Below are 27,939 nucleotides of genomic sequence, written 5' to 3' on the forward strand. Positions count from 1 at the left end.
TGTTGATTTCTCCCTTAGTAACTGTCTTTCTTAGTTGTGTTCTCTCTGTCTGTTGGCAATCTGTCAGTTCCATTTGCTCCATACATTAGGGTATGCCCACAGCCATGGATTTCAAGTTGTCTAAAGTTAGTGCAACATAAAATTACATAATTTATTGGTAGGTTTTCCAACAATACCCAATATTTGTTTTCATTTTTAGGCTCGACAATATATCCGAACTCTACCCAAAATTAAGAAAAAAGACTTTACTTCCCTATTTCCTAATGCCAGTCCTTTAGGTAAGTAGCTTGTTCACACATGAACAATGTCAATTTAATTCACAGCATTTACTAAAACATTAACATAACTATTTCTCCTCACTGTGAATAACCATTTCATCCAGCCTTTCAATGTTTAACCTTTGGAATTTGGAAGTCTATATGGTCCAAATCTGAATATATTTTATAAATATTGGTTTGTCTGGGCCATTAGCAATGAGAATTATTTTTTTTAATTTCAAAAATTGAAGTAGGAAATTAGAATCCTGGAAATTCACCAACCTTGCGACTGTCTTTTCGGCGATATTTTGCCGTTTTTGGCAAAAAAAATGGTGATCCGCTAGTTTCGCTGAAGTCTTGCGCCGGCGGTTTTGAAATGCCGCTGAAAAGCAGATCTCCAGCGTGCAAGACTGGAAATATCGCTATCGCCGTTGTTTGGACTTTTGCCGCACCCGTATTCAGGCGAAAAAAAAGCGCCCAAGAAAAACCTGCGTTGCAGCCCCAAAAACAGTGGTAGGTATGAAGACCTGCAAAAAAGGTAAGTTAAAGTTTTTATTTTTTAAATTCTTTTTCAGTGATTCAATAGTTAAGTATCTTGTGAATATTTTGTGTGTTTTTTGCTATTTTTTTGTGTTTTTCCCCCCACCCAAGGCCCTCCTTGCAGTGGTAATTGGCCTTGGACTAAAGTTGGTGAGGAATGCAGTTTCCACTGTGCATCCTCATGCAACGCCGATTTTTACCGCTGGGCACATTTTGTAACAAAACTTAGACTTTAAAAAAAAAATGGCGGTGTGATTAGCAGTATTTTTAGCGCAAAATGCCAAAAAAAAAAATACCGCTATGACCAAAATATGAATTTCTATCCCAATTATCTTTATTGGTGGGTCAGCTACTACACTCATGACATACAAGGCCAGGACACTTACTTTTGAAGAGTTACTGAAGTGTTTAAATGAATTTTCTCCTTTCTTACCATATCGGTATGCAACAGTTTCCTAAAGGTACTAAGACATGAAAATATTAAGAAATGTTTGTTAAATGTTGCATTATAGTGAAACATTTTGGATGATTAATTAAGAGACTTGTGTTTATATTTCAAAAATGTAAATGTTTTGGAATGGCCTTTTGCTCTACTATTTTGTGTAAGATTACAAGAGTCCTTCTCATCGTATATCTAAGGCTACAGTTATAGTACACAAGCAATTTGAGACCAGTAGCTGTAGTGTGTGAAGCACAGCTGGTAAGACCAGTTCTACTGTGGACTATAACATGCACTCTGCCAGCTCGGAGAGAGCTGTATACATGTAATTATGCAGAAAAAAAGAACCTGTATGTACATACATGTTTTAATGCCCCAGCAGCAATTTTTTTGTGTTAGGAGAGAATGATCAGGGATGGATATTCGGTCATAAATGTACACTTTTTTGCAAATCTGCACTCCTCTCCTTTCCCACTCTGTTTGCCTGCTCAGTTATGGTGAACTGGTTTTACCTGTTTGAATTCTCAGGCTGGATGGTTGGTCCTGTGCTGCAATTCGTGCATTTAGTCGAAATCCACCAATAGTGGCATAGAAAACAGCCCAAGCCCCCCCACCCCCTGAAATCCTGGAAATTCAAACCAGTAAAGCAGTTGAGCCAGAAGTGAGCAGGCAGCCAATAGAATAGAGGGTAGGATCTACATAGCAGCCGCAGAATGCAAGGAAACGGGGACAGAAACAGCAGCCTCAAACGCCATGTCACCTGGTTCAGACTTGTATCACTTCTGGGCTTACAGGTGATCTTCACTATCTGAGTAGCTTTTGACCTTAAAACGCTAATAGTGCCAACACTGTTGCTTCTATCTTGCAACTCTCTTGGGAGAGGGGGGAAATAATAGGGAAGAAAAGAGGAAGACAAAAGGAAGAATGTGCATTTATATCTCGCCTTTCATGACCTCAGAATGTCCAAAAGAGCTTCACAGCCAATTTAGTATATTTTGAAGTGTAATCCCTGGTGTAATGTAGGGAAACATGGTAGCCAATATGCGCACAGCAAGGTCTCTCATGGACAGCAATGAGAGTAATGAGCAAATAATCGGTTTTGGTTGTGGTGGTGGTTGAGGGATAAATATTGGCTAGGAGAGCTCCTCTACTCTTCAAATCGTGCAATGAGATCTTTTACCTCCTCCTGAAAGGGCAGATGAGACTTTGGTTTATTGTTTCATCTGAAATATGGCACCTCCAAAAGTTAAGCACTTCCCAAGTATAACACTGAAGCATCAGCCTAGATTGTGTGACTTAAATCCACAACCTTCTGACAGAGGAGAGAGTGCCACCACTGACCCATGGCTGAGAAGAAGGAAACAGTAAGGTGAACACAAGGTGATGGAAGGTGAAGTGCAAGGAAAAAAACAGCATGAGAAAGAGGTTCGGAGAGAAAAACAAAGTTCAGATGGACAGTGAGAGAAGTTTAGACACAGACAGAAAGAGAGAGAGTGTGAGTGAGATCCCGATTTTAACTCTGGGCCACTTTTCAGCAGGTAAGTTTTGATTTCAGTTTAAAATACATCCTTGCAGCCAAGAACGGAGCCAGGTTATTTTAACTCCCAGGCCTCACCTGACCCAACTGGAAACCCACCTACTGCCACACTGCTGCAATTTCCGGTGGGCCAGCCAAAGGCCTATTTAAAGTGGGAAGGCACTTCTGAGAGCAAGGTTACATTTCCTTCTGGTTTCTTTTGTTTCCTGGGTGCTGGAAGAAACATCATATGAGAAATGAGTCAGACAAGCTTGCAGATTTTCAGAATCCTGGATGTGTTTATGGAAGAGATGAGGGCAAGGAGAGAGCATGGCAGCAGTCCTTAAATCCCTCCCCCACGACTCTCAAAAATTCCATTCTGTCCGTCACTTGCTTCACCATCCAGTACAAAGCCACACTACATCATCTCTCATTCCAAAGACACACTCATCTCTTCCTTGCTCCCCCATTCTCCTCTCACTTTCTACCCTTTGTACAATCACCAACTCCCCATAGTGTTTCTTCCTCACTTTACACTCCACACACTTGCATCCCATTCAACACCTCCACATGCTGCTTCCATCTTGCATATGCTGAGAAGGAGAAGACGCAGTATCAACGTAAGCCCCACACATCAGCACTGTCCTTCTCAGTAGCGTCTCTCTAACGCCTCCTCCTCTCTCTTTGCGGGACCAAACAGCGCACAATAACTGCGAGGAGCATGTCCAGGGGAGGACCAGCTAACATAATGATCAGCAGTGAGCTGGACCTGCCAGAACTGTATGCATGGGTATTTCGAGGCTGAGAGCTTCATTGAACAGGGTCTTTGACAATTACTTGTACCTCTTCATTCGGCACATTTAGTTTGACTATATTAAATTAGTGGTGCATATCTTCTGCAACTGTTCAGCCTCCCAATGCCATTCTAACTCTTCTACCATTTCTGTAGGTCCTTAACAGCCAGAGCCCTTCAAAGAAGACACAAAGAAGAGGGGGAGAATCTTTGAGGAGCCACCATCACATGTTCTATCAATCCCAAGCACCAGCACAAACATTGGCACAGCGGCTGGGTTAGAGAGTGAAGGGTCTGTTGGTGATACACCTAGCTGTTGTGCGTAGAAGCAGGTACTGGCGGCAGCGATAGCCCAGGACAGAGCTCACCAGAGCGCGATGCTCTCTTGCAGATCTGCTGAGGACAGAGATGAGAACTTCAGGAGCCCAGCAATAAGAAGAACGCTGCTTGCTTCACACAAACAGTTGTACGCACTTGAGCATCAGAAGTCCTGCCAATGAGTTTCACCACAATGGCTGAAAGTATGGATGAGTCCACTTCCAGCCTGAGTAGTGTCATTTTGCACGGCATCAGCACTTTGCAGTATACTTTGGAGAGTTGCCAACTCCATAGACACTGCAGAAGAGCCATTATAACAGGAGTCCGTGTTTGCATGTTTTGCAGCTTTGATGGAAACTCAAACGGCTGCTCTGCATACTCTGGGCTCAAACATCTGCTCCATGTTGGATAGACTGATGTCCACCTTGGGACGGATTGGTGGAGCAAGTGGATAGAGACTTTCAAGGAATTGCCCATCTTCTGCAGTCTGTAGATCAGTCGAAGTGATGAGCTCCAGCCACATGGGAGTGACAGTGGTGCAGCAGGACTGGAACATGTTGACCTATCTATAGAGGTGCTAAGGTTCAACTAGGATCCGTTGCTCATTCATCTTCCACTCTGATTGCTGTGTTGGAGATGCACATTCTGATTTTACAGAGACACCTTTCTACATATACTAGAAACAGAAATCCAGTTTGATGGGCAGTTCAAGTGGCCATCCCCTAGACAGGGAGAATCAGAAGTCAAACCGCTGGCTTGCCATCCACAAGGGAGAAAGAAAGGAAACACATGAACTGAAGTCTGTCCCGTGAGGTCTGTCGAGAGATATACAGAGATAGTCAATTAGTTCTTAAGATAGAGCTGATCAGATTCAGAGGAAGGGCTGACCAGAAAAGGTGAATATTTAGTTCACTATCCAGAACAGTGTGGCATATTTTGTTGTTGTCTATTCTACAAAAAGGTTTACTGAAATTAGGTTGAAGTGAGCTGAGATTTACTATAAACATTCCCTTAACAGCTGTAAAATAAACCAGTTTGGTGCCTAGCATCTCATTAATGTGTGAATCCGTCCACCGTTTGGAGATGGGAGAGAACGTAGGAACAGGAGTAGGCCATTCAGCCCCTCGAGCCTGTTCTGCCATTCAATTAGATCATGGCTGATCTGCGATCTAACTCCATATCCCTTAATACCTTTGGTTAACAAAAAGCTATCAGTCTCCAACTTAAAATTAACACTTGATCAAGCATCAATTGCTGTTTGCGGAAGGGAGTTCCAAACTTCTACCACCCTTTGTGTGTAGAAGTGTTTCCTAATTTCACTTCTGAAAGGTCTGGCTCTAATTTTTAGACTATGCCCCTCTAGTCCTAGAATCCCCAACCAGCAGAAATAATTTCTCTCTATCCACCCTTTTTGTTCCCTTTTAATACCCTGAAAACTTCGATTGGATCACCCCTTAGCCTTCTAAATTCTAGGGAATACAACCCTAATTTGTGTAATTGTGTAAAACAGCCATTCATCACAGGAAATAATGCACCTGGGGAGACCTGTGAGATAACAGTATCCAATTCATTTAACATGGGGCTTTATTGTTATAGCCCTGGTCATACTATTGTCAAACTAGTTATTGAACAGTATAGGTAAACTCCTGAACATAAGGGACATGGGATGCTTACAAGAGAGAAGAACATAAAGAGGAATCCACTGGTCTTCTATAGGCATACTAACAGTACAAGAGTTATCAGAGGAGCAGTGGGGCTGATTAGGGCCAAAATGGAAATCTGTTGGTGGAGGCAGAAGGCATGGCTGAGGTACTGAATGAGTACTTTGCATCAGTGTTTACCAAGGAACAGGACTTCAGCAAAGCTATGATAAATGAGCTTTCGGGGATACTGATTGAGATAAAAATCGATAAAGGGGCGGTACTAGAAATGCTGGATGTACTTAAAATGGATAAGTCACCCAGTCCAGGATGGGATGCATCCTAGGTTGCTGAGGGAAGTAAGGGTAGAAATTGCAAAGATACTGGCCACAGTCTTCCGAACCTACTCAGATAGGGGTGGTGCCAAAGGATTGGAGGATTGCAAATGTTACATCCTTGTTTAAATAAGGGGAGAAGGATAAACCTTGCAATTACAGGTTAGTCAGTTTAACATTGGCGGGCTTTTAGAGAGGAGAAATCCGGGAGAAAATTAACAGCCACTTGGACAATTATGAACAAAAAAGGAGAGCCAACATGGATTTATTGAAGGCAAATCGTGTTTGACTAACTTGATTGAGTTTTTGATGAGGTGACAAAGAGGATGGATGAGGGCAGTGCAGTTGATGTTGTGTATATAGACTTTCAAAATATGTTTGATAAAGTACCACACATTCGGCTTGTTAGCAAATTTGAAGCCCATGGGATAAAAGGGGCAGTAGCAGTATGGATACAAAATTGGCCAGGGATAGAAAACAGAGTTGTGGTGAATGGTTGTTCTTTGTCCTGGAGGGAGACATATGGTGGAGTTGGTCAAGGTTCAGTACTAGCACCACTGCTGTTTTTGATGTACGTTAATGACTTGGGGATACAGGGCACAATTTCAAAATTTGCAGACGGCACGAAACTTGGAAGTATGGTAAACAGTGAGGAAGATAGTAATAGACTTCAAGAGGACATAGATAGAATAGGCGGACACATGACAGATGAAATTCAATGCAGATAAGTGTGAGGTGTTACATTCTGGTAATGCTAAATGGTACAATTTTAAAGTGGGGTGCAAGAGGGAGAGAGATCTGGGGGTGTTTGTGCACAAAAAATTGAAGGTGGCACGACAGGTTAACAAAGCAGTTAATAAAGATTGCAATAAAAGAACGGCAATAATCATGCGTGATTTTAACCTTCATATTGATTGGACAAAGCAAATTAGCCAGGGTAGCCTTGAGGAGGAGTTCATTGTGTATCCGGGATAGTTTCCTTGAACAGTACGTTGCAGAACCAACCACGGAGCAGGCTATTTTAGATCTAGTACTGTGTAATGAGGCAGGATTAATAAATGATCTAGTAGTAAAAGATCCTCTAGGAATGAGTGACCATAATATGGTTGAATTTCAAATTCAGTTGGAGGGTGAGAAAGTTGGTTCTCAAACCAAGGTCCTAAGCTTAAATAAAGGAGACTACAAAGGTATGAGGGCAGAGTTGGCTAAAGTGGATTGGGAAGATAGACTAAAAATGGGACGGTTGATAAGCAGTGGCAGACATTTAAGGAGCTATTTCATAACTCACAGCAAAAATATATCCCAATAAGAAGGAAAGACTAAGAGAAGTGATAACCATCCGTGGCTAACTAACGAAATAAGGGAGGGTATCAAATTGAAAACCAAGACATACAATGTAGCCAAGACTAGTGGGAGGCTAGAGGATTGGGAAATTTTTAAAAAGCCAGCAGAGAACAACTAAACAAATGATTGAGAGGGAAGATAGATTATGAAAGTAAACTAGCACAAAATATAAAAACAAAGAGTAAGAGTTTCTACAGGTTCATAAAAAGGAAAAGAGTAGCTAATGTTGGACCCCTGGAGGATGAGACTGGGCAATTAATAATGGGGAACAGGGAAATGGCAAAGATGGCGAACAAATATCTTGTATCGGTCTTCATGGTAGATGACACTAAAAACATTCCAATAGCGGATAATCAAGGGGCTATAGGTAGGGAGGAACTTAATACAATCACTATCACTATTGAAGTAGTACTAGGTAAAATAATTAGACTAAAGGTGGACATGTCCCCTGGACCTGATGTCTTACATCTTAGGGTCTTAAGAGAAGTGGCTGCAGAGATAATGGATAAAAATGAAGGGTGCAAGAGCAAGACTAACTAAATGCAGGCACCATTAGCTGCCCTGCTACAGCCAAAATCTGGCCTTTTATAATTTGTACTCAAGACAAAACTACCCGTAGAATATTAATACATTAAGCTGAAGTTATGTTGCCAGTTTTTGCAAGGCAGTTTTGGGTGTGTAACATAACTCCAGAATGAAAACAATAAATGCTGGAAGGCCAGCATTTATTGTCCATCCCCAATTGCCCTTGAGAAGGTGGTAGTGAGCCACTTTCTTGAACTACAGCAGTCTGTGTGATGAAGGTAATTCCACAATGGTGTTGCATAGGGAGTTCCAGGATTTTGACACAGCAAAGATGAAGAAACAATGATATATTTCAAAGTCAGGATGGTGTGTGATTTGGAGGGAAACTTGGAGGTGGTGGTGTTCCCATGCGCCTGCTACACTTGTCCTTCTAGGTGGCAGAGGTCACGGGTTTGGGAGGTGCTGCCGAAGAAGCCTTGGTGAATTGCTGCAACGCAGCCATGTTGCGCCGGTGGTGGAGGGAATGGATGTTTAAGGTGGTGGATGGGTGTCAATCAAGCGGATTGCTTTGTCCAGGAAGGAGTTGAGCTTTGAGTGTTGTTGAAGCTGGACTCAGCTTTTAGATGGTGACAGATCGGTTCTGTGTTTCCAGCATTTTATATTTTTATTTCAGCTTTCTAACATTTGTAGTTTTTTTTTAAGTATAAGTCAGCATTCAGGTCCCAGGTTGACTCTTAAATATGATAAAGCCAAATTTGTGTAATATGTCCCCCACGAAGCTGTTTCACAACATATGGACTTCCTACCAGGTGAAGTAGAACCCATTCCCACTGGCCTACGTCTGTTCCCAAACGCCCTAGTACCTCAAATTTAAAATTCTCATTCTTGTGTTTAAATCACTGCATCAGCTCACTGTTCCCAATCTATGTAATGTCATCCAGATAGATAGGGTAACCCTTTACCCTATCACAGGCTGTGCCTTCAGGTGTCTTGGTCCCACACTTTTGTACTCCTCCCCCAAAATGCTCCATAAAACCCTCCATATCGCTATCCTCCTTTAAACACACCTCTTCAATCAAGCTTTTGTTCACCTCTCCCAATCTCTCCTGCTTGTTGGGTTATTTTCCTTACACCGCTCTGAAACATCTTATGATGTTTCATCTACATTAAAGGAGCTATATAAATACAAGTACGTAACGTATACACACATTTTTTATATTAAAAATATGCACATATGTATATATAGCCCTGTGTTCCAAGTATCAGCTTGTCTCAGTTGGTAACACTCTTTGCCTCTGAATCAGAAGATTGAGAGTCTATTCTAGAACTTGAGCATCTAATCTAGGCTGGCACTTCAGTGCAGTACTGAGAAAATGTAGCAACACTGAAGGTGATCATATATCTGATTAAACTTGTCTGTTCAAATGGTATAAAAATCCTATGGCATTATTTGAACAAGAGCAGCAAGCTCTCGTAGTTTTCCTGACCAAGAATTACTTCTCAGCCAACACCACCAAACTAATTGTTTGTTTGCCGCACATTCTATTTGTGGACCTTATTTGCAAATTGACTGCTGCATTTGCCTACATAACAATAGTGGCCAGCATTCAAAAGTAATTCTTTAATTGTGAATTGCTTTGGAATATCTACAGACATGAAAGCCACTATATAAAGGCAGATTATTTATCTTTTTCTTCACTTCTATCTAACCTTGAGTATGATTTTTCTATCTTTTTATCTCTGGTTTACTATCTTATCACAGGGACTGAAAGTCCTTCTCTACTTCCATTTGCCATGATACAAATTTCAGGTCTACTCTAGATTTATTCTCTCAGCTTCAGTATCATTATAGAATCAGAGAAGTGCAACATGGAAAGAGGCCATTCAGCTCATTGAGTCCGCGCTAGCTCTTTCAAAGAGCAATCCAGTTAGTCCCACTCCCTAGTTCTTTCCCCATATCCCTGCAATATTTTCCTCCTTCAAGTATTTATCCAATTCTCTTTTGAAGGCTACTATTGAAGCTGTATCAACCCCCCCATCAGGCAATGCATTCCAAATCCTAACCACTTGTTGCGCAATTTCCTCAGGTCGCCTCTGGTTCTTTTACCAATTACCTTAAATCTGTGAACTCTGGTTATCGACACCAGCCTTTGGAAATAGTTTCTCTTTATTTACTCTATCTAAACCTTTCATGATTTTAAACACTATCAAATCTCCTCTTGCCTTCTCTGTTCGAAGGAGAACAATCCCAGCTTCTCCAGTCTATCCACGTAGCTGTAATCCCTCAACCCTGGAACCATTCCAGTAAAGCTTTTCTGTATGCTTTCCAAAGCCTTCACATTCTTCTTAACGTGTGGTGCCCAGAATTGGACATGAAATTCTAGCTGGGGCTGAACTAATGTTTTATATAGGTTTAGCATAATTTCCTAGCTTTTGTACTCTATGCCTCTATTTATAAAGCCCAAGATCTCATACGAACATAAAAAATAGGAGCAGGAGTAGGCCATTTGGCCCCTCGTGCCTGCTCCACCATTCAATAAGATCATGGCTGATCTGATCATAGACTCATCTCCACTTCCCTGCCCTCTCCCTCTTCATTTTTGCCTACTAAGTTGCTGAAAGTGCGAGCTGATAACGTCGCAGTGAGGGAAACTGGGCATCTGGGTCCTGAGTGAAAAGGACAAGCAACTGTGTATCTCATTAACCAATCAGATTGAGACATTAACAGCGCAAGGACTGAGAAGGAGGTGAAAATTAGAGTGGGTGAATTCAATGTCAAATCAGGTACAGAAAGAGAAATAGGGAATTCAGAAGAAACTTCTTTACCTTGTAGTGAGAATATGGACTCGCTACCACAGGGAGTAGTATAGATCGATGCATTTAAGTGGAGGCTAGACAAGCATATGTGGGAGAAGGGAATAGAGGGTTATGCTGATAGTTAGATGAGGAAAGATGGGAGGAGGCTCGAGTGGAGCATAAACGCCCGCATGGACTGGTTGGGCTAAATGGTCTGTTTCTGTGCTATATATCCAGAAAGATTGGATTGAGGGAGATAAAAAACGAGACAAAGGAAAAGTTAAAACAATTAAAACCTTTAAATTTGACCTTTTTAAAATCTCCAATAATTAATATCTGAAGAAATGAAACTCCACATGTAATAGTTAATTTTCAGTGCCAGAGAGGTTGATTGGCGGTAATGAACAATTATCACATTGTTAAAAGGGTACTTACACTTTCTGTGGAGAGTTTAGTTCATGTCTATCACGCTAATGCAGCAGCTTGTCAATGGTGAGGTAGACAATGAGATACTATTTTCGTGAAGCTAACAGCAGAGCAGTGCAACTCAGACAGCAACTTTTGGATATTAGCATTTAACCACGCATCTGCTCCTCACTTGAAGTAGCTGTACCACTAACGCATAAATAATGGCAAATGCCATTAGCTTCATTGTTATTTTGACAGCCAAATCTGGCCCAATGTGAACAAAACTTCCTAATCCTTATACTGTTAAGATAGAAAGAACTTGGTGCTAAAAGTTCGAGTAGGCCTGTAAACGAGCGTGGGGAGCGTGATGTATGATTGGCCTGCGCCTGTCGAAAGCACTACAGGCAGCACGTGATCCAACCTTGGTGCGGGGTTTGATGGGCGATGTCTCAGCTTCTATTGCAGCACAAACTGAAGCGACCCAACATCTGAGTGCTGCAGTGGAAGCTCAGACTGCTCTCATGCAGGCTCAGCTTGCTATCACCCAAGCTCAGACTGTTGCCATCGTGACTGTGTTTATCAGTGTGCTTGCAGGGTGTCGCAGCAGTCCAGAAATCTATACCCAACAGATTACTAGGATTGCTGAGGCACTGCCCCGAGTAAGTGACAGTGGCTCCGTGGAGCACAAACCTGCTGTCCTCTCTCAGGATGAGAGCGTTTGTCCTCCCATTACTGTCACTCCACCAGTGCCCTTCCTGTTGCCTGGCAGCCAGCCAGCCCATACTGCTGCCGCGCATGCCAAGATGGTGCAGTCTACAGCTGGGCCTTCTAGGTCCAGAGCTGTTCAAGATCATCATGCAAGGCCATCTGCAATCTCCCCACTGATCTGCTGTCTCCCCCACTGTCTGTCAACAGCCTTCCACCAGCCATGCTGCAGCCACTGGGGAAACACAAGGACAGGCAAAGGAACAGTAAGGACAGGCACTAAGGGAATGCACAAGGTTGATTAGTTGACTCTGTCATGTAGTTTTGGATTGAATGATTAATAAGTGTGGTTTGGTTTGTGTTTCATTTCAGCATTGTGGCTGCTCTGTGACAGAGGAATGGTAAAGTGGGGAAGTATTGAGCTACGGGGATCTGGGGTTTCATTTAGGGGAAATTGAGTCTGGTGATGTGCTCATGGACAGCTCGTCCGGAATGTGGTTCCTGATCCTCCTCTTGCTCTTCCTCCTGAGGTAGTCGTGGAATCAATGGTGTGTCTTCAAGATGGCCAAGTTGTGCAGGATGCAGCAGACCACCACTAATCTAGACACCTGCTCAGGCAAGTACTGGAGGGCTCCTCCCGAGCAGTCAAGGCAGCGGAACTGTTACTTCAGCACCCTGGTGGTCTGCTCGATGACATTCCTCGTGCTAGTATGGGCCTCATTATAAGATGCCACCCCCGCAACCTCACATGTGGTGGGGTTGCAGAGGAGCGTGATGGGCCTTGTCGCTCGGGTTTGACGTGGTGGCTGGGAGATTGCTGACACAGTGCACTGGCGCAGGATAAAGACATCATGACCGCTGCCTGGATACCGGGCATTCACCTTCATGGTGTACTGGGCGTGGTCGCACACCAACTGCACATTAAGTGAGTGGTACCCTTTGTGATTATGCAATATCTCACCATTGTGATGCGGCGCCTGCAAAGCCACTGTCTGCAGTCGATGGCACCCTTTCACACAGGGAAGCCAAATATCCTGGCAAAGACACGTGCATGCTCCTCCTGCTTCTCTGTTATTTTGTTACTGAAAATATGATCGAGCAATGCCTTCATCCTTGTAGGAGAAACGGGTCCTGTACACATTTTCGGAATTCCAAGCTCTTTTCTCCATTTACTCCCTTTCCCAATTGATAAATGGACAATTGAAATCTCCCAGAACAATAATTTTGTTACTCCTACTCCAATCTCTAAACTGACTGCAGATTTTCTCTTCTATTTCTTTCCCACAATGTGTAGGTCTTTAATGCACCTCTACTAATGTAACAAGTCTTATCTTTGAACGCCAACCAATTTGACTCTCTACCCCTTGTCTACAGCATGTGGAGTAGATCTATGTCTGGGCCCCGAATCAGTGCTAAGGATGCAGGTGCACCCGAACCAAGAGGCCCAAAGATCGCCATGAATTGGTCCTTGGGCTTCAGCTACATATTTGGGACAAATACATCGATGTAATGTTTAAGATTCCCTCAAAAATGTATTCCACCTACAAATCATCATCATCATAGGCGGTCCCTCGAACGAGGATGACTTGCTGCGACGAGAGTTCACAGATGTTTCAATGAAGGACCCGATGTTCCAGTCCTGAATTCCAGTTGAGGGGGTGGAAGATGTCTGTGCGCAGATTTTTTAAATGTGTGGTGACCGTTGCACATCAGCCACCACACGGGCTTGGCAGAGCTAGGCCTTTATCCAGTAGCAAGGATTAACCAGGACGACTGGAGACCTGCTCTGCTGCACGGACCTAGTGCGCACACATATCGCAGTGTGGGCAGGTCCGTGCTGCCCCTGGGCCCTCGGCTCTTCTGGGATCCGTACCCTCATTCGCCGCACCTCCGCCACAATGTTCCAGGGCCCAGCGCTCCAACTCTATTTATAGCCCCGACCTGCGGTGGTGTTCTCACAAATGTAGTAACACTAGAGACAACGCTGAAGATAACCCTTTAAAACTGTTAATATTTAAAACTCAGCTGTGAAAATACATGTCTTGTTCTTTTAACCCTTTACCCTTATCCCACTTGATTTTTCAAATAGCAGACTGTTGATAAAAACAAAACAGTCAGGCATGCGCAACCAATGGCACATCATATCTCACAAAGCAATATCCTTCTCATATGGACATTGAATTCACAATTTTCCTGAGGTTTTAGAAGATTTTATGCACTTTTAAGATCAAAAAAGAAATAATGTTTTTTATTAATCTGGTTATTCATCTTTGGCATCAATCTGCTTCATGTGACTCAGACCTGTATGTTTCAATTATCCTTGTAACTACTATGACCTCGGGCAGCTCCTCAGAACATTCCTGACATTCCAAACAGTCCAATACATAACTGCGGAGGAATTGTTTTTGTAGAATTATCAACCTTTACTGAATTTACTTTGTTACTTGTATTCATTTCTAATGTTTTTTTGACAAAACATTTTTTTAAATTTGTTTTAACGGAAAGAATTTATCTATTTATATTTTGCATCTCAAGTGGAGAAAAAATAAACTCCTCCTTGCTTAATCAATGAAGTCTAAAATGTCAGGTCAAATGGAAGCTCTGAATTACACTTTTAATGAGCACTTACACTGGCATGTGCTCCTTTGCAACAAGAGCAGGGCAATATTTGACATGTATGTACAGTGCTAGAGTTTGCAGTCCCATTTCCCTATTTAAAGGAGCTGCTTCATAACTTTTAACTCCATTTACCATTGTTAATTTTCAGTCAGACAGTGCATGGGGTGAGTTGGCTGTTGTATCTCTTGATGGATCCGCTCCTGATTTTGGCTAAATAAAATGTTCACGAGACGAGGATGCATGTGAACATTGGTCATGGCGTCTCTAGCTGATTGGCCATGTTTTAAGCTTCAGGACATGTTGTGTTGATCCTGGAATACAGGCATAGGATGGAGCATACCATGGCCAATGAATGCTGAATGGGATTGATTGCTTCCTTCAACCTAATCTGACAATTGCAATTTAAGCTACTGTTTCTTTACCTTATGTTATTAGCTCAGTTAAACCATCTGTTCTTAGTGGTGGTATCCTTTTCTTTGATGGGGAGCCATTTGTGGCTGCATAATTTGAGGCACAGGGCACAAATCAGAAATCAGCATCCTTTCTGTTTCTGAGTGGCAGTTGAGCAGAAATCCATTCATTCACTAACCCAGCACTGAGCTATAGAATTGACAACTCCAGACTGACCGGTAGAAACAAAGGGATTAGGGGCTCACAATTGGCCAGGAGTTGCTCCGTTTTTTTTGGAGCATCTTGATTTTTCTGGAGTATCTTAAAAATCCCCATTTTGCACATTCAATTTGCACCAGTGTAAGTGAGTTAGTTAGGATTTTTTTTAAGCTTAGTTTCGTTTTTTTCAAAAGGGGGTCATTACCAGCCACCTATGCCCGTTTTAGCCATTTAGGCCACTTTGGACAGCTAATAGTTACTCCAAACTAACTTAGGCCAGCGTTTGTGGCCGCACAGAAAACCTTTGTGGAGAGTTAAGAAATCAGCGCAGGTAGGCACATCGGAGGCCAGCAGAACTTAATGACTTGACTAAAGAATGTGAATAGGATCAAGTAGCATCATATGACAAACTTCGCAAAGTTAATTTACTATACAACAGAAGCATTCATGGAAGCTTAAACTACAAAAATAAAAGAAGTAAAGAGACAAAACATATTTACATAAATTTTTCAAACTATCCAAATAAAAAAAAAAGAAGTACCTCCTGCTCATCATTCTTATGTTCTTATGTTCTCCCAGCCGCCTAAGCTCACCCACCATCAACCCGCCCCTTACAAACAACCCTACCTCCCGGGGTTGGGGATCAGACCCTCCAGGATCAGAACAACACCTGGGGTCAGAGATCGGACATGTCTGGGGATCAGATCTTCCCTAGAGGTCGGGGATCCGACCGTCCACGGGATCGGAACCCCCTACCCCCATGAGGTCGGTGATCAAACCCACCCTGCGGTTCGGAATTCCGCCGCTCCAGCTTAGGTCCCGCACAAACCTGCTTGTTGTGGCCTTCTAGCCCATGAAGGCAGTGGGGCCGGCTTGTGTGGGAGGCCACTTGACCTGGAATAGGGGCGGGATGCATCGGGTCCCACGCTGCAGCATGCACACAGAGGCTGGGGGCAGGAGCTCGTGTGTAGACCTGCCGGCACGGTTTCTGGCGCAGGACCCTAGCTCCGCCCCCCCAATCGACTGGCCACGCCGCGCCAAGCCCCGGGAGAGGCAACACAGCACCCAGAATCGGGGGACATTTCATCAGCGCTCTTTTCAGCTCTCAAAGTCGCCGCATCTCTGGTGAGTGCGCCGAAAAAGGGGTGGGCCAATTTTGAGTCCAGTATGTCAAACAGACAGTTCTTGACTAATCCATGGTGGACATTAGCTGATCACAAATCAGGAGCTCTATCAGACCTAAAATGTCAATCTGTCCAGGAATACATAGCAGTGCTGTAAATTGATCTTTTTATCCTTTATGACTATCATGGATTAAATGGTTATCAATTTCATGGTATTTTTGAATTTATATGATTGTCTAACTGCACAAAGCTTTAAACATGAATTTATTACCATAATCCTGTTCAAAATGATGAAATTTCCCTATCACACAGGATAGTACTTGTCACAGGATATTCAATATACCTCCCCCACCCCCCCCCCCCCCCCCCGTCTCCCCCACAAAAAGACTTAATGGAACAACACATTTCTAGTGATTTTATTTCCCTGTCGTTAAATTAAACATAAAATAAACCTCAGTTTTTCCAAACATAAGGGTTTGAAATTCATGGAGAGGGTGTGTCCTATAATGGCTTAGGATCCTGCCTCATTTAGACCGGGCCTTTAAATTACAGGTTGGCAGATCTTCAACCCACCATACATTAAGAGTGCATGTTGGAGAGATGTTTTGCAGGGGGAGGGTGGAGAGTTCCCAATCTTCTCTGGGCAATTTGCCAGGAAATTCATTGTTTTATACCTTTTGAAAGGTCTCAGTGGAAGAAATTGGTTGAGACCAGACATGTCTTCTTTATACGATTACCTTTCCGACAGTAAGGTAATCAATCATGGAGAGGCGATTATCTTCTGCAGCATTGAGTGGCTCCAGTGGGAGTTGAAGATTCAAAAAAAAAATTGTGCCGAGGGAGGACTCCGCTTTCCATTTGAAGGGCAGTCAGCTCGGGTAGCTGCCACTGATGCACCCTTACAGGCAGCTCACCTCAGCTAGGCACGTGACTCAATCCCCACAATTTTGGATGGGGCATTTGGCCCTGGGTGAGGATGGCCTGTGGGGTTCTGCTCTGCTGCACTTACACCAGTGGAGCGAGGCCCTAGGCATTTCCAGGCTAATATGCTTTTGGCTTAACTCTAGCAACCAAATTTGATTTCATCTGGATTTCTAACCTAGTTTTATGTGGTTAACTGACTGTTAATTTTTATTTATGAATTTTAGTGTGGATTTAATGTTTGGAGCAGATGAGTTTTAAAATGATTGATTTTTAAAGCTCTATATCCAAATGAAAAAATTATCCACCAGAGGTGCAAAATCTCATGAGGAATAAGAACCATTCTTTTGCTCCCCTCAGAAATACTAATTTTATTCAACTTTTCTCAACTGAGTTGACTTCGTTCTATAGAAGAATATAGATTAACTGAGATTTTAATAGAAATGTAAAAGAAAGCTGCATAATGTATTTGATTGTGAATTTTGGATGAAGAAGAGTTGAAAGTGTTCTCTCCTTTTTAAATATCAATGACTTACATCAGCTGTGGACCTCCTGGAGAAAATGTTAGTGTTGGATGCAGACAAACGTTTATCGGCTGCTGAAGCTTTGACTCATCCCTACTTTGAACCGTTCAAAGATCCAGAGGATGAGACTAAACCTGAGTCTTTTGATGATTCTTTGGACCAGCTGAAATTGTCAGTTGATCTGTGGAAAAGTAAGTGATTATAGAATGTTGAATAACTATGCAATGTCAACTTAATTTCACATTATAACGTCTGTGTATCTCTAAAATAAATATTGAAACATTAACTTATCCCAGAAATAATGAACCGTGAGTTTATATGTGTGTGTATATGTATGTATGTATACGTTTTTTAAAAATTTGTTCCTGGGATGTGGGCGTCGCTGGCAAGGCCAGCATTTATTGCCCATCCCTAAAAGCCCTCGAGAAGATGGTGGTGAGCCGCCTACCGTCCATGCCGTGAAGGGACTCCCAGAGTGCTGTTAAGGAGGGAGTTCCAGGATTTTGACTCAGTGATGATGAAGGAACAGTGTTATATTGCCAAGTAAGAATGGTGTGTGACTTGGAGGGGAACTTGGAGGTGATGGTGTTCCCATGTCATTCTAGTTGGTAGCGGTCGCGGGTTTTGGAAGTGCTGCTGAGTTGCTGCAGTGCATCTTGTAGATGGCACACACTGCAGTCGTGGTGGAGGGAGTGAATGTTTAAAGTGGTGCATGGGCTGCTTTGTCCTGGATGGTGTAGAGCTTCTTGAGTGTTGTTGGAGCTGTACTCATCCAGTCAAATGGAGAGTATTCTTTGCCTGGCAGATGGTGGAAAGGCTTTGGGGAGTCAGAGGTGAGACACTCATCGCAGAATACCCAGCTCTGACCTGCTCTTGTAGCCACAGTATTTATGTAGCTGGTCTAGTTACGTTTCTGGTCACTGGTGACCCCCAGGATGTTGATGGTGGGAGATTTGGTGATGGTTATGCCGTTGAAAGTCATGGGGCAGTGATTAGACTCTCACTTGGAGATATAGACCGTGATTTTGCCAAACATGGCAGGTCCAGGGCGGTGGGTCGGTGACAGGTTGCGAACCCGCTCCAGGCTCTACCCTGCACAGTGAAAGGATTCTTCCCTACAATTAAAAGGAAGTGGGTCTGATGACTCCATTTGATGATGTCATCAGCCGGTTTCCTTGGAGACCCTGGCCACATTGATTTTGACAGTTGTTCGGTCAGTGTTCTGCAGCATTGAGGAGCTGCAAACACTGACAATCACTGCACAAAGGTGCACGGCTGCACCCAGGCTCTCCCATGACTCCCTCCAGATGCTTATCGAGGGAATCACAGCACGCATGGAGGTTCTCTTCTCTTCCATTGGGCAAAAGAGACCTCCGCAGGACACCAATGCAGCCTGGTTGCACATTACACAGGAGGGCACAAGCAGGGATGTCATCAGGAGCTGGCTGCAGGGGGGCAAACCTGTCAACGATCTCAGTAGATCACGAAACATTACTGCAAAGCCACACTCCACCTCCTGCTATGCTACTCATCACATCCCCATCACTCTGCTTTCCCTATCCTACTCCTGCACATCCTTACTCACACCAACTTACCTTGCACCTCCATCCATCCCTCTCTATCTACATTATTACATCCCCATCTCACTAGCCACATCTCACACTCATCCTGGTCCAATCATACCAACTAACAATTCATAAGGATAGGCACTTGGGTCTTTAAGCCAATGTTCATGTAGAGTTTCTGCTAATGTGTTGTCAAACATTTAAATCTTTATTCTGAACAGTGTGTTCTTGGATGGATTTGTGTGCACCTGTGGAAATGGCTTAGTGAGTTGTAGTGAATGGTGAGACATTAGGGTACCCCTCCACAATGGTGATGAGTGTGAGAGGGATGCTTTATGGGGGTGGTGTCAACCTGGTGTATCTTGTGGTACCCAGGGTGTACAGCGTCAAGTGAAGTAAATCTGGCCATGGTGAGGCCATCCCGGGCAGCAATTTGGTTGGGTGCAGATGCTCTGTGACCTGTTCAACATCAGATGATTGCACAGAAGGTTGGTGGTGGTGTTGGTGATGCTGGTGTGTTTAGTGATGTTGGTGTTGGGGCTGATCGTGATGGGATTCTGAGATGGTAGGGGACCCGAACTGAGCAACGATAAGCCGGTTATTGGGTGATTAAGTGCTGTTCGATAGCACTGTCGACAACACCTTCCATCACTTTGCTCATGATTGAGAGTAGACTCTAATCTAAACTTGACTACTCCCACTCACTCCTGGCCAACATTCCACATTCCACACTACGTAAACTTGAAGTCATCCAAAACTCAGCAGCCTGTGTACTAACCCGCACCAAGTCAAGATCACCCATTGCCCCCTGTGCTTTCTGACCTACATTGGCTCCCAGTTAAATAACGCCTCGATTTCAAATTTGTCATCCTGGTTTACAAATCACTCCATGGACTTGCCCCTTCCTATCTCTAATCTTTTTCAGCCTCACAATCCCACAATATGTCTGCGCTCCTCAAATTCTGGCCTCTTGAACATCCCTCATTACAACTGCTCAACCATCGGCGGACGTGCCTTCAGCTGCCTGGCCCTAAGCTCTGGAACTCCCTCCCTAAACCTCTACACCTCTCTACCCCTCTTTTTCCTCTTTTAAGACGCTTGTTAAAACCTACCTCTTTAAACAAGCTTTTGATCATCTACCTTAATTTCTTCTGTGGCTCGGTGTCAAATGTATCTGTAACACTGTTGTGAAGCACCTTGGGATGCTTTACTACATTAAAGGCGCTATATAAATAAAAGTTATTATAATTGGCTGGATTGGATTTGTCCTTTTTTTTGGACGGGACATACCTGGGCAGTTTCCCATATTGTCTGGTAGATGCCAGTGTTGTAGCTGTACTGGAACAGCTTGCTAGAAGCACGGCTAGTTCTGGAGTAGAAGTCTTCAGCATGACAGCCGAGATGTTTATCGGGGCCCATTGCTTTTGCTGTATCCAGTGCATGCAGCCGTTTCTTAATGTCACGTGGAGAGAATTGAATTGGCTGAATACTGGCTTCTGTGATGGTGGGAACCTCAGGAGGAGGCCGCGATGGATCATTCACTCAGCCCTTCTGGCTGAAGATGGTTGCTTATCTTTTGCACTTGCGTGCTGCGCTCCGCCATCAATGGGGATGGGGATATTCATGGAGCCGCCTCCTCCCATTAGTTGTTTAATTGTCCACCACCATTCATGACTGGATGTGGCAAGACTGCAGAGCTTTGATCTGATCTGTTGGCTGTGGGATCGCTTAGCTCTGTCTATAGCATGCTGCTTCTGCTGTTTAGCATGTCCATCATCATCATCATCATAGGCAGTCCCTCAAAACGAGGATGCCTTGCTTCCACGCCAAAAAAGGATGAGTTCACAGGTGTTTCAATGAAGGACCTAATATTCCAGGTAGGGTGGAAGATTGCCTGTGGTTGGATTTTTTTCATGAGTGGTGGCCGTTGCACACCAGTCACGACACGGGCTTGACAGAGCCAGATCTTGGTCCAGTAGCAAGTATTAACCAAGATGACTGGAGACCTGTTTAGCATGTATGTAGTCTTGTGTTGCAGCTTCCCCAGGTTGGCAACTCATTTTTAGGCATGCCTGGTGCTGCTCCTGTCATGCTCTTCTGCACTCTGAGCCAGGATTGCTCCCCTGGCATGATGGTAATGGTAGAGTGAGAGATATGCCGGGCTATGCGATTACAGATTGTGGTGGAATACAATTCTGCTGCTGATGGCCCACAGCATCTCATTGATGGCCATTTTTGAGCTGTTAGATCTGTTCTGAATCTATCCCATTTAGCACAGTGGTTGTATCACACAACACGATGGAGGGTGTCCTCAGTGTGAAGACGGGACTTTGTCTCCACAAGGACTGTGCAGTGGTAACTCCTACCAATAGTGCCATGGACAGATGCATCTGCAACAGGTAGATTGGTGAGGATGAGGTCAAGTAGGTTTTTCACTCGTTGGTTCCCTCACCACCTGCTGTAGGCCCAGTTTGGCAGCTATGTCCTTCAGGGCTCAGTCAATAATGGTGCTACTGACCATTCTTGGTGATGGACATTGAAGTCCCCCATTTCTGTGCCCTTGCTACTCTCCATGCTTCTTGCAATTGGTGTTCAACATGGAGGAGGACTGATTCATCAGCTGAGGAAGGGCAATAGGGTGTAATCAGCAGGAGGTTACCTTGCCCATGCTTGACCTGAAACCATGAGACTTAATGGCGTCCGGACTCGATGGCCACTCTCTCCCGACTACATATCACTGTGCCACTACTCTGGTGCCTCTGTCCTGCTGGTGAAACAGGATATACCCAGGGATGGTGATTGAGGGATCAGAGACATTGTATGATAGCATGGTGTTTATGTTATTGGATTAATATAAATAATGTAATTGTAGTTTTTTGATGCACTGATTAATACTGATCAATTCATGGGTTGTAAAAAAAAAAAAAGGGAAAAATTGAAACAAAACTATTGGATAAACAAAATTGCTGAGAACTATTAATTTTAAAATCCGGTTTCCTTCGATCAAGATTCTGCATATATGTAAACTGTTCAAAATGCTTAGATATAAAAAATTAAACTTATACTATAAAGACATTTAATATAGTACTGTTATTTTCAGGACGTACATTTCAGGAGGTGATGAGCTTTGTTCCTTTTTCAAATCTAAACAAGAGACCCAAGGAAACAGCATTGTAGCTCCGTGACCACCCTCGGACCCATATAGTCTGACCCACAGCTTGTGAGGTAATAACACAGCAGGAAAAAGCCAACATCCTTTGTATGTTTAAAGTACTATATTTTTTTAATCAATTTTAAAAATTCTGAATTGTACATGCATGTTTACAAGTTACAGAATTTCATCAATTCTAGATTTTAATCATTTAAATCAAACTGTACTGCTTATGATTAAATTCAACTGGTACCTTTCCATAAAATGATTGATGACATAAGAATAATTAATAGGAAAACTAAACCGAATGTTCAGTTGTGTAAAGACAGAAGAGCTGATTTTAAGTTTTGGTGGTGGCAGAAAACAGGCAGTAGTGGATTGGCTGCCCATTATTTTCCTGGTCCCTATTTCCCTTTCTATTGACTTGAATGAAAAGGAAAATCGGGCACGGTGTATAATGGACAGCCGATCCACGACTGCCCATTTTCTGCCACTCCCGAAAGTTAAAATCAGTCATAAAATCTTCAGTATAAATTGCACATCCACCTATGTGTTTATACCCTTAACTATAGGAGAGATACTTACAGGGTAAGTGAATCCAAACATTTGCTCCTGATGGACCATTTAGTTCTGTACCATGAAACTCCATTGTCCACATATGAATAATGATAATTTAAAACACTGAATTCAAGAAATATTGTATTGAGGACAATACCACTCGTCATTAACTAAGGTGCTAAAATTTAATAAAAGCGGTTTGTTAGTTTTCTTTCATTGTCAAGTTTCTGGTGTGTTGACCAGTGCGGTGCCATTGCTACCCACTCTGTACCCACCTCTTCTGAATGATCAATTAATCTTGTACAACTAAATACATAGAAAAGCACTTGCCTTAAGCTCAGATATGGATTTAAATTACAAGTTAATTTTGGGCAACTAAAAAACCCCTCTCAGTCAAGTGACAGCTTTTTTTATAGTCAACAGTTACTTAAATTTGCGAGGTCTGGACCTTTTGTTTTGAAGGTGCTGTGTTCAAAAAAGTGAGTATAGCTAAAGTCTCCAAAAAGATAGTGTTTGGCCAATTTATACAGTGAGAAAAGGGAAAGTATTATTACATAAGAATATTACTTATGATTTAGCACACCAATTGTGAACTGTTTATTTTCTACTAAACAAAGAGTAACTAAACTTAAGAATTACTGCAAGTATACATTGTGTTACTGCTACTTCTACCACTTTTTCAATAAATTTGTTTGGTAGTTAAAGTTTAATTCAAAAGACTAGTGTAGTTTTATTCTGCTGCTTTCTGAGACAAGGAGGACCAAGTGAGATAATCTGATAAAACCAGCAGCCGAAATAAACTAAAGAGGGTTCGTTATTCATGTCTTGGGCATACTTTAAATTTATCCAGATGAGATGTAGGGATCTCGGACTCACCAACAAGAGTAGTCTGAAACATGGAAGTTAAAAATGACTCGTATGTTCTGGCACCTCTGACAATGCAGTATTGCAGGAGTACTGCGTCATCAGAGGTTTCAGCCTTCAAACGAGAAATTAAACCAAGGCTCCATCTGCCTGTTCTGTGGTTCTAATGGACATTAAAGAGCCCATGGCACTACTTGAAGAGCAGGGAATTCTTTTGTAATTCTTCCCTCAACCAACCAACAACAGATTAATTGGTCATTCATAAGCTGTCAGACATGGTTATGCCAAAAATTGCTGCACTTTTTGCCTAACTACCAACAGTGATGACAATTCATTGTGAAATGTTTTGGGACATTCCTCAGAGATGTGATAAGGTGTTATATAAATGCAACTTACTTTTTTCTTTGTAATGAAATGGCTTTCTCTACTTCCCAAAAAATAAAGTTTCATAAACACTTTTGCATGAAGACTGGCTTAATTTTACCAGTTACAGATTAACAGAAAATGTGTATTGGAAATGAAGTAATACCTATGTGTTCTTGGCCTGGGAAATAATTACAAATTCAACTCGACAATCTCACTGTTACTTTCACTTGCTAGAAACTACTTCCATTGGAGATCATAGGTTCAGCAACTGAACTGCTGCCAAGAAAAGCACATGGATAATGGCATTAGACAAGGCAGGAAATTTATAATTGAAGCTGGTGCATTTCACCTCTTTCATTTAAAATGACAGTTTCTCAAAAGAACTGGATCAATATTTGCTTTTATTTTTACTTATCTAGATAGCTGGCTTATAAATCACCCGACTAAAGAAACAAGTATCACTAAATACTTGCTACACAAGATGTTAGGTAAATTTAGTCCAATCTGAATCAAGTTTCATTGTCTAACCACTCTTTTGATACAGTTTTGTAAACTGTGGGATGTTTTTGCTCTGGGAAATAGGAAGCTAGAAACTAGCACAGTTGGTACTGGCTAAGCTTGCTGAAATAACAAAGTGCTGTTTTACTCTGCCTTATCAAAGTAGTGCACATGCCAAAACTATCCAACTGGACTTTTACATTGATTTTTTTCTTGTAAGTCATGTCTAATGCATTACCAAGTTTACACTACATGTCTGTGTTGAAAAATGGCACTTCTGTTTCTTTCTCGGTGTTATAAGCATTTTAATATAATGGGTCCAGTGGAATATTCTTTCACGTCACTCTGCTGATGACTGACCAAGTGCTTGTAGAGGAAATGTAAAAATTACAAATGCTTTTGTGTTGTTTGTGGAATCTTAGTTTTTTTTTAATAACTTGCGCATTCCACAAGAATGACTACTATATCACAATCACTAACTTTTATTGAACGAGTAGATCTTCTGCTGTGTTGCTCATGGGTAGTCTTGGACTTGAGTCCAAGAAATTTGTTGATGCCACACCAGTTTTACAGGCATAAAATAGGCGCTTAAGCATCAGCTTGCACATGCACATTCCACCTTCTGCCATATTGGTAAAGGCTCTCGTATAGGTATCCAGGGTCCATGCCTCAAACAATAAACTCTTTGCATATGCAAATAGGGGACCTAGTGCCTGTTTGAGGCCCCCTTCCCAAAACTGAGCTGCCCTGAACGCGCCGGACTGAGCAGGCTGTGTTCAGAATAACCATGTCTACATGCAGCCTAACCAGCAGCCCTTAAAGGTAAGTTTCTTTTTTAAATACTTACCTGAAGGTGTAGCTGAGAGGAGCAGGCGTGGTACACTTCTTTTACCAAGCTTTTGGTCTCTCCTCTTTATATTTTATTTGGCTTGGAATCCAATTTCTTTCCTTATGCCTTTGAGAAGTACCTTCGGCTATTTTTCTGTTAAGGGTGCTATACAAATGTAAGTTATTGTTGTAAATTTGAGTATGTTTATTGCAAAGTGGCCCCACCTTATAAGTCATGTAAACAGAATACACAGTGGAGTACCCAAGTCAGTACATGTTAAGGGAACTTTATAACTCATGATTAATCACTCGTGGAATAAACTGGGCCTTGATTTGACTAGCATTCTTTATTTCATTTGTTTTGTAAAATTTTGTATCAATATTGGATAATAACATTAAAGTACACTACAACCTGGGGACATGGATTCAAGCTCAAAAGAGGGAAGGTGAACACAATTTAAATGAAACTATTTCACACAAAGTACAGAATACATGGACAGATTTCCCGGAGAGACAATTTACTTGGATAATATTGGCAAATTGAAGTGGGAGCTCAATAGGTTATGAGATGCAAAACAAAATATATTTTTGAACTGGCCAGATGGACTACAGTAGTATTTTCTGATCCTGTACATTCCTATGTTCCTATGTAACAGTAACAAAGACAGCAATTTGCATTACATGTTATGGAGTCTTCCATCCTCATGACTCGTTAGAACGTTCCTCACGAGCCACCATTTTATATATTACAGAAATACCCTGAGAAATACTGTAAGATTCAACAGGTGGAAGCTGAGATCCTGGAATGGACTTTCTCACACATCATATCTGTAGTTTATGATAAGGAAATAGTGGTGGATTCTGAGAGGCATGTGATTCTTCTACCCTCTCTTTCTTTCCTCCTCTCCACTCCATAGCATGACGGATGGAGAGAAACTGCCTCGGCTCAAATTAGTCACGAGTAATTCTTATCCATTTTTCTGCATTGCCAGCTCTAATCTTTGTCATGGTCATAAAAAGACGGCTCCCCATTAGATCTCTGTAGATTAAAGTCTGCGGTTCTAGCTTTAGTGGAACAGGATTTCAGCCGTGCATTTTTAATTCAATCCTCAAGACAAAAATGCAGCTCTTAGGCATTATAGAGAATATATAGCACAGAAACCGATCACTCAGCCCAACTAGTCTATGCTGGTGTTTATAATCAACACGAGTCTCCTATTCTATCTACCTCATCTCAGCCTTTCAGCATATCTTTCTATACTCTTTTCTCTTATGTACTTGTCTAGTTTCCTTCTGAAAGCATCTAAGCTATTTGCCTCATTCACTTCCTGTGGTAGCGAGGTCCACAGAAATGTCTTTATTTCCCTATTGGATTTATTAGTAACTACCTTGTATTTATGGCCCCTAGTTTTGGATTCTCCAACAAGTGGAAACATTCTCTCCACCCATGCATAATTTTAATGACCTTTATCAGATCTCCTCAAAGTCTTCTCTTTTCTAAAGAAAAAAAAGCCTCAACCTGTTCAATCTTTCCCGAGAGCTGTAATCTCTCAGTTCTGGGACCATCCTTGTAAATCTTTTTGCACTTGCTCCAGTGCTTCGATGCCCTTTTTATAATCTGGAGACCAGAACTGTGCACAGTGCTCCTGACCAAGGTACTACACAAGTTTAACATAACTTCACTACTTTGAATTCTATACCCCTAGGAATAAATCGCAGTGCTTGGTTAGCATTTTTAATTGCTTTGCTGACCCGAGATGCTGCTTTTAATGGTTTGTTCACCTGTATCCCTAGGTCCCTTTATTCTTCTACCCCATTCAGTTTCTTATTTTCTAAGGTGTAGGTGATCATATAGAATCATAGACAATTACGACACAGTAGGCCATTCGACCCATCGTGTCCATGCCGGTGATGTTTCTGTTTTTCCTACCAAAGTGTATACCCTCATATTTATCTGAAAGTTAATTTGCCACATACCTGCCCCATCTGCAAATTTTCTAATGTCTTCTTGTATTATGTTGGATTCTTCCTCGCTGTTGGCTAACCACCTCGCCCCCCCCCAAATTTGGTATTATCTGTAAATTTTGATAGTTACTTGATCCAAGTCCAAATCATGAATGTCAATTTTGAATAACAGTAGTCGCAGCAATGATCCTTGAGGAACACTTCTTTCTAACTTCCTCCAATCTGAACAACTACCATTTAGCTATTCTCTGCTGTCTTTTTTTTATAGCTAATTTGCTATCCATTCAGTTATTTCTCTCCTGACTCCACAGGCCCTAAACTTTGTTATGAGCCAACCATGTGGTACCTATCGAAGGTCTTTTGAAAATCCAAATATATGACATCTGCATTAACCTTGTCTACTCTTTCCGTTACCTCTTCAAAGAATTGGATCAGGTTAGTTAAGCATGAATTAGCCTTTCAGAATCTATGCTTTTTAAAAATTATATATTTTCTGTCTCTTGATGCTCTTCTATCACTGTTAGGAAAGATACTGGAATCTTTCCTATCACGGACATTAAGCGTTCCCAGATTTTGTTTTATCTCCCTTTTTGTGCATAGACACATTAGCTCTCTGCCAGTCCTCTGGCACTACCCTCTCACCCATGGAACTTTTTTGTGTATATATAAACTAGTGCCTCTGCTATCTCCTCCTAGTTTTATCTTGAGTATATGTGGGTGCATACCATCTT

General features: G+C 42.2%; 1 protein-coding gene across 1 annotated transcript in view; it reads left to right on the forward strand.

The window, feature by feature from the left end:
• Positions 1–23,961, forward strand: part of LOC139227870 (mitogen-activated protein kinase 12-like) — a 63,974-nt gene extending 40,013 nt beyond the window's left edge. Inside the window, exons 10-12 of the mRNA XM_070858959.1 lie at positions 200–278; positions 17,431–17,604; positions 22,079–23,961. Coding sequence (XP_070715060.1) covers positions 200–278; positions 17,431–17,604; positions 22,079–22,155 — 330 coding nt within the window. The 3' untranslated portion in view covers positions 22,156–23,961. The remainder of the gene's footprint in view (positions 1–199; positions 279–17,430; positions 17,605–22,078) is intronic.
• The last annotated feature ends 3,978 nt before the right edge of the window (positions 23,962–27,939 follow it).

This window comes from Pristiophorus japonicus, chromosome 17, assembly GCF_044704955.1.
Source record: "Pristiophorus japonicus isolate sPriJap1 chromosome 17, sPriJap1.hap1, whole genome shotgun sequence".
NCBI lineage: Eukaryota > Metazoa > Chordata > Chondrichthyes > Pristiophoridae > Pristiophorus > Pristiophorus japonicus.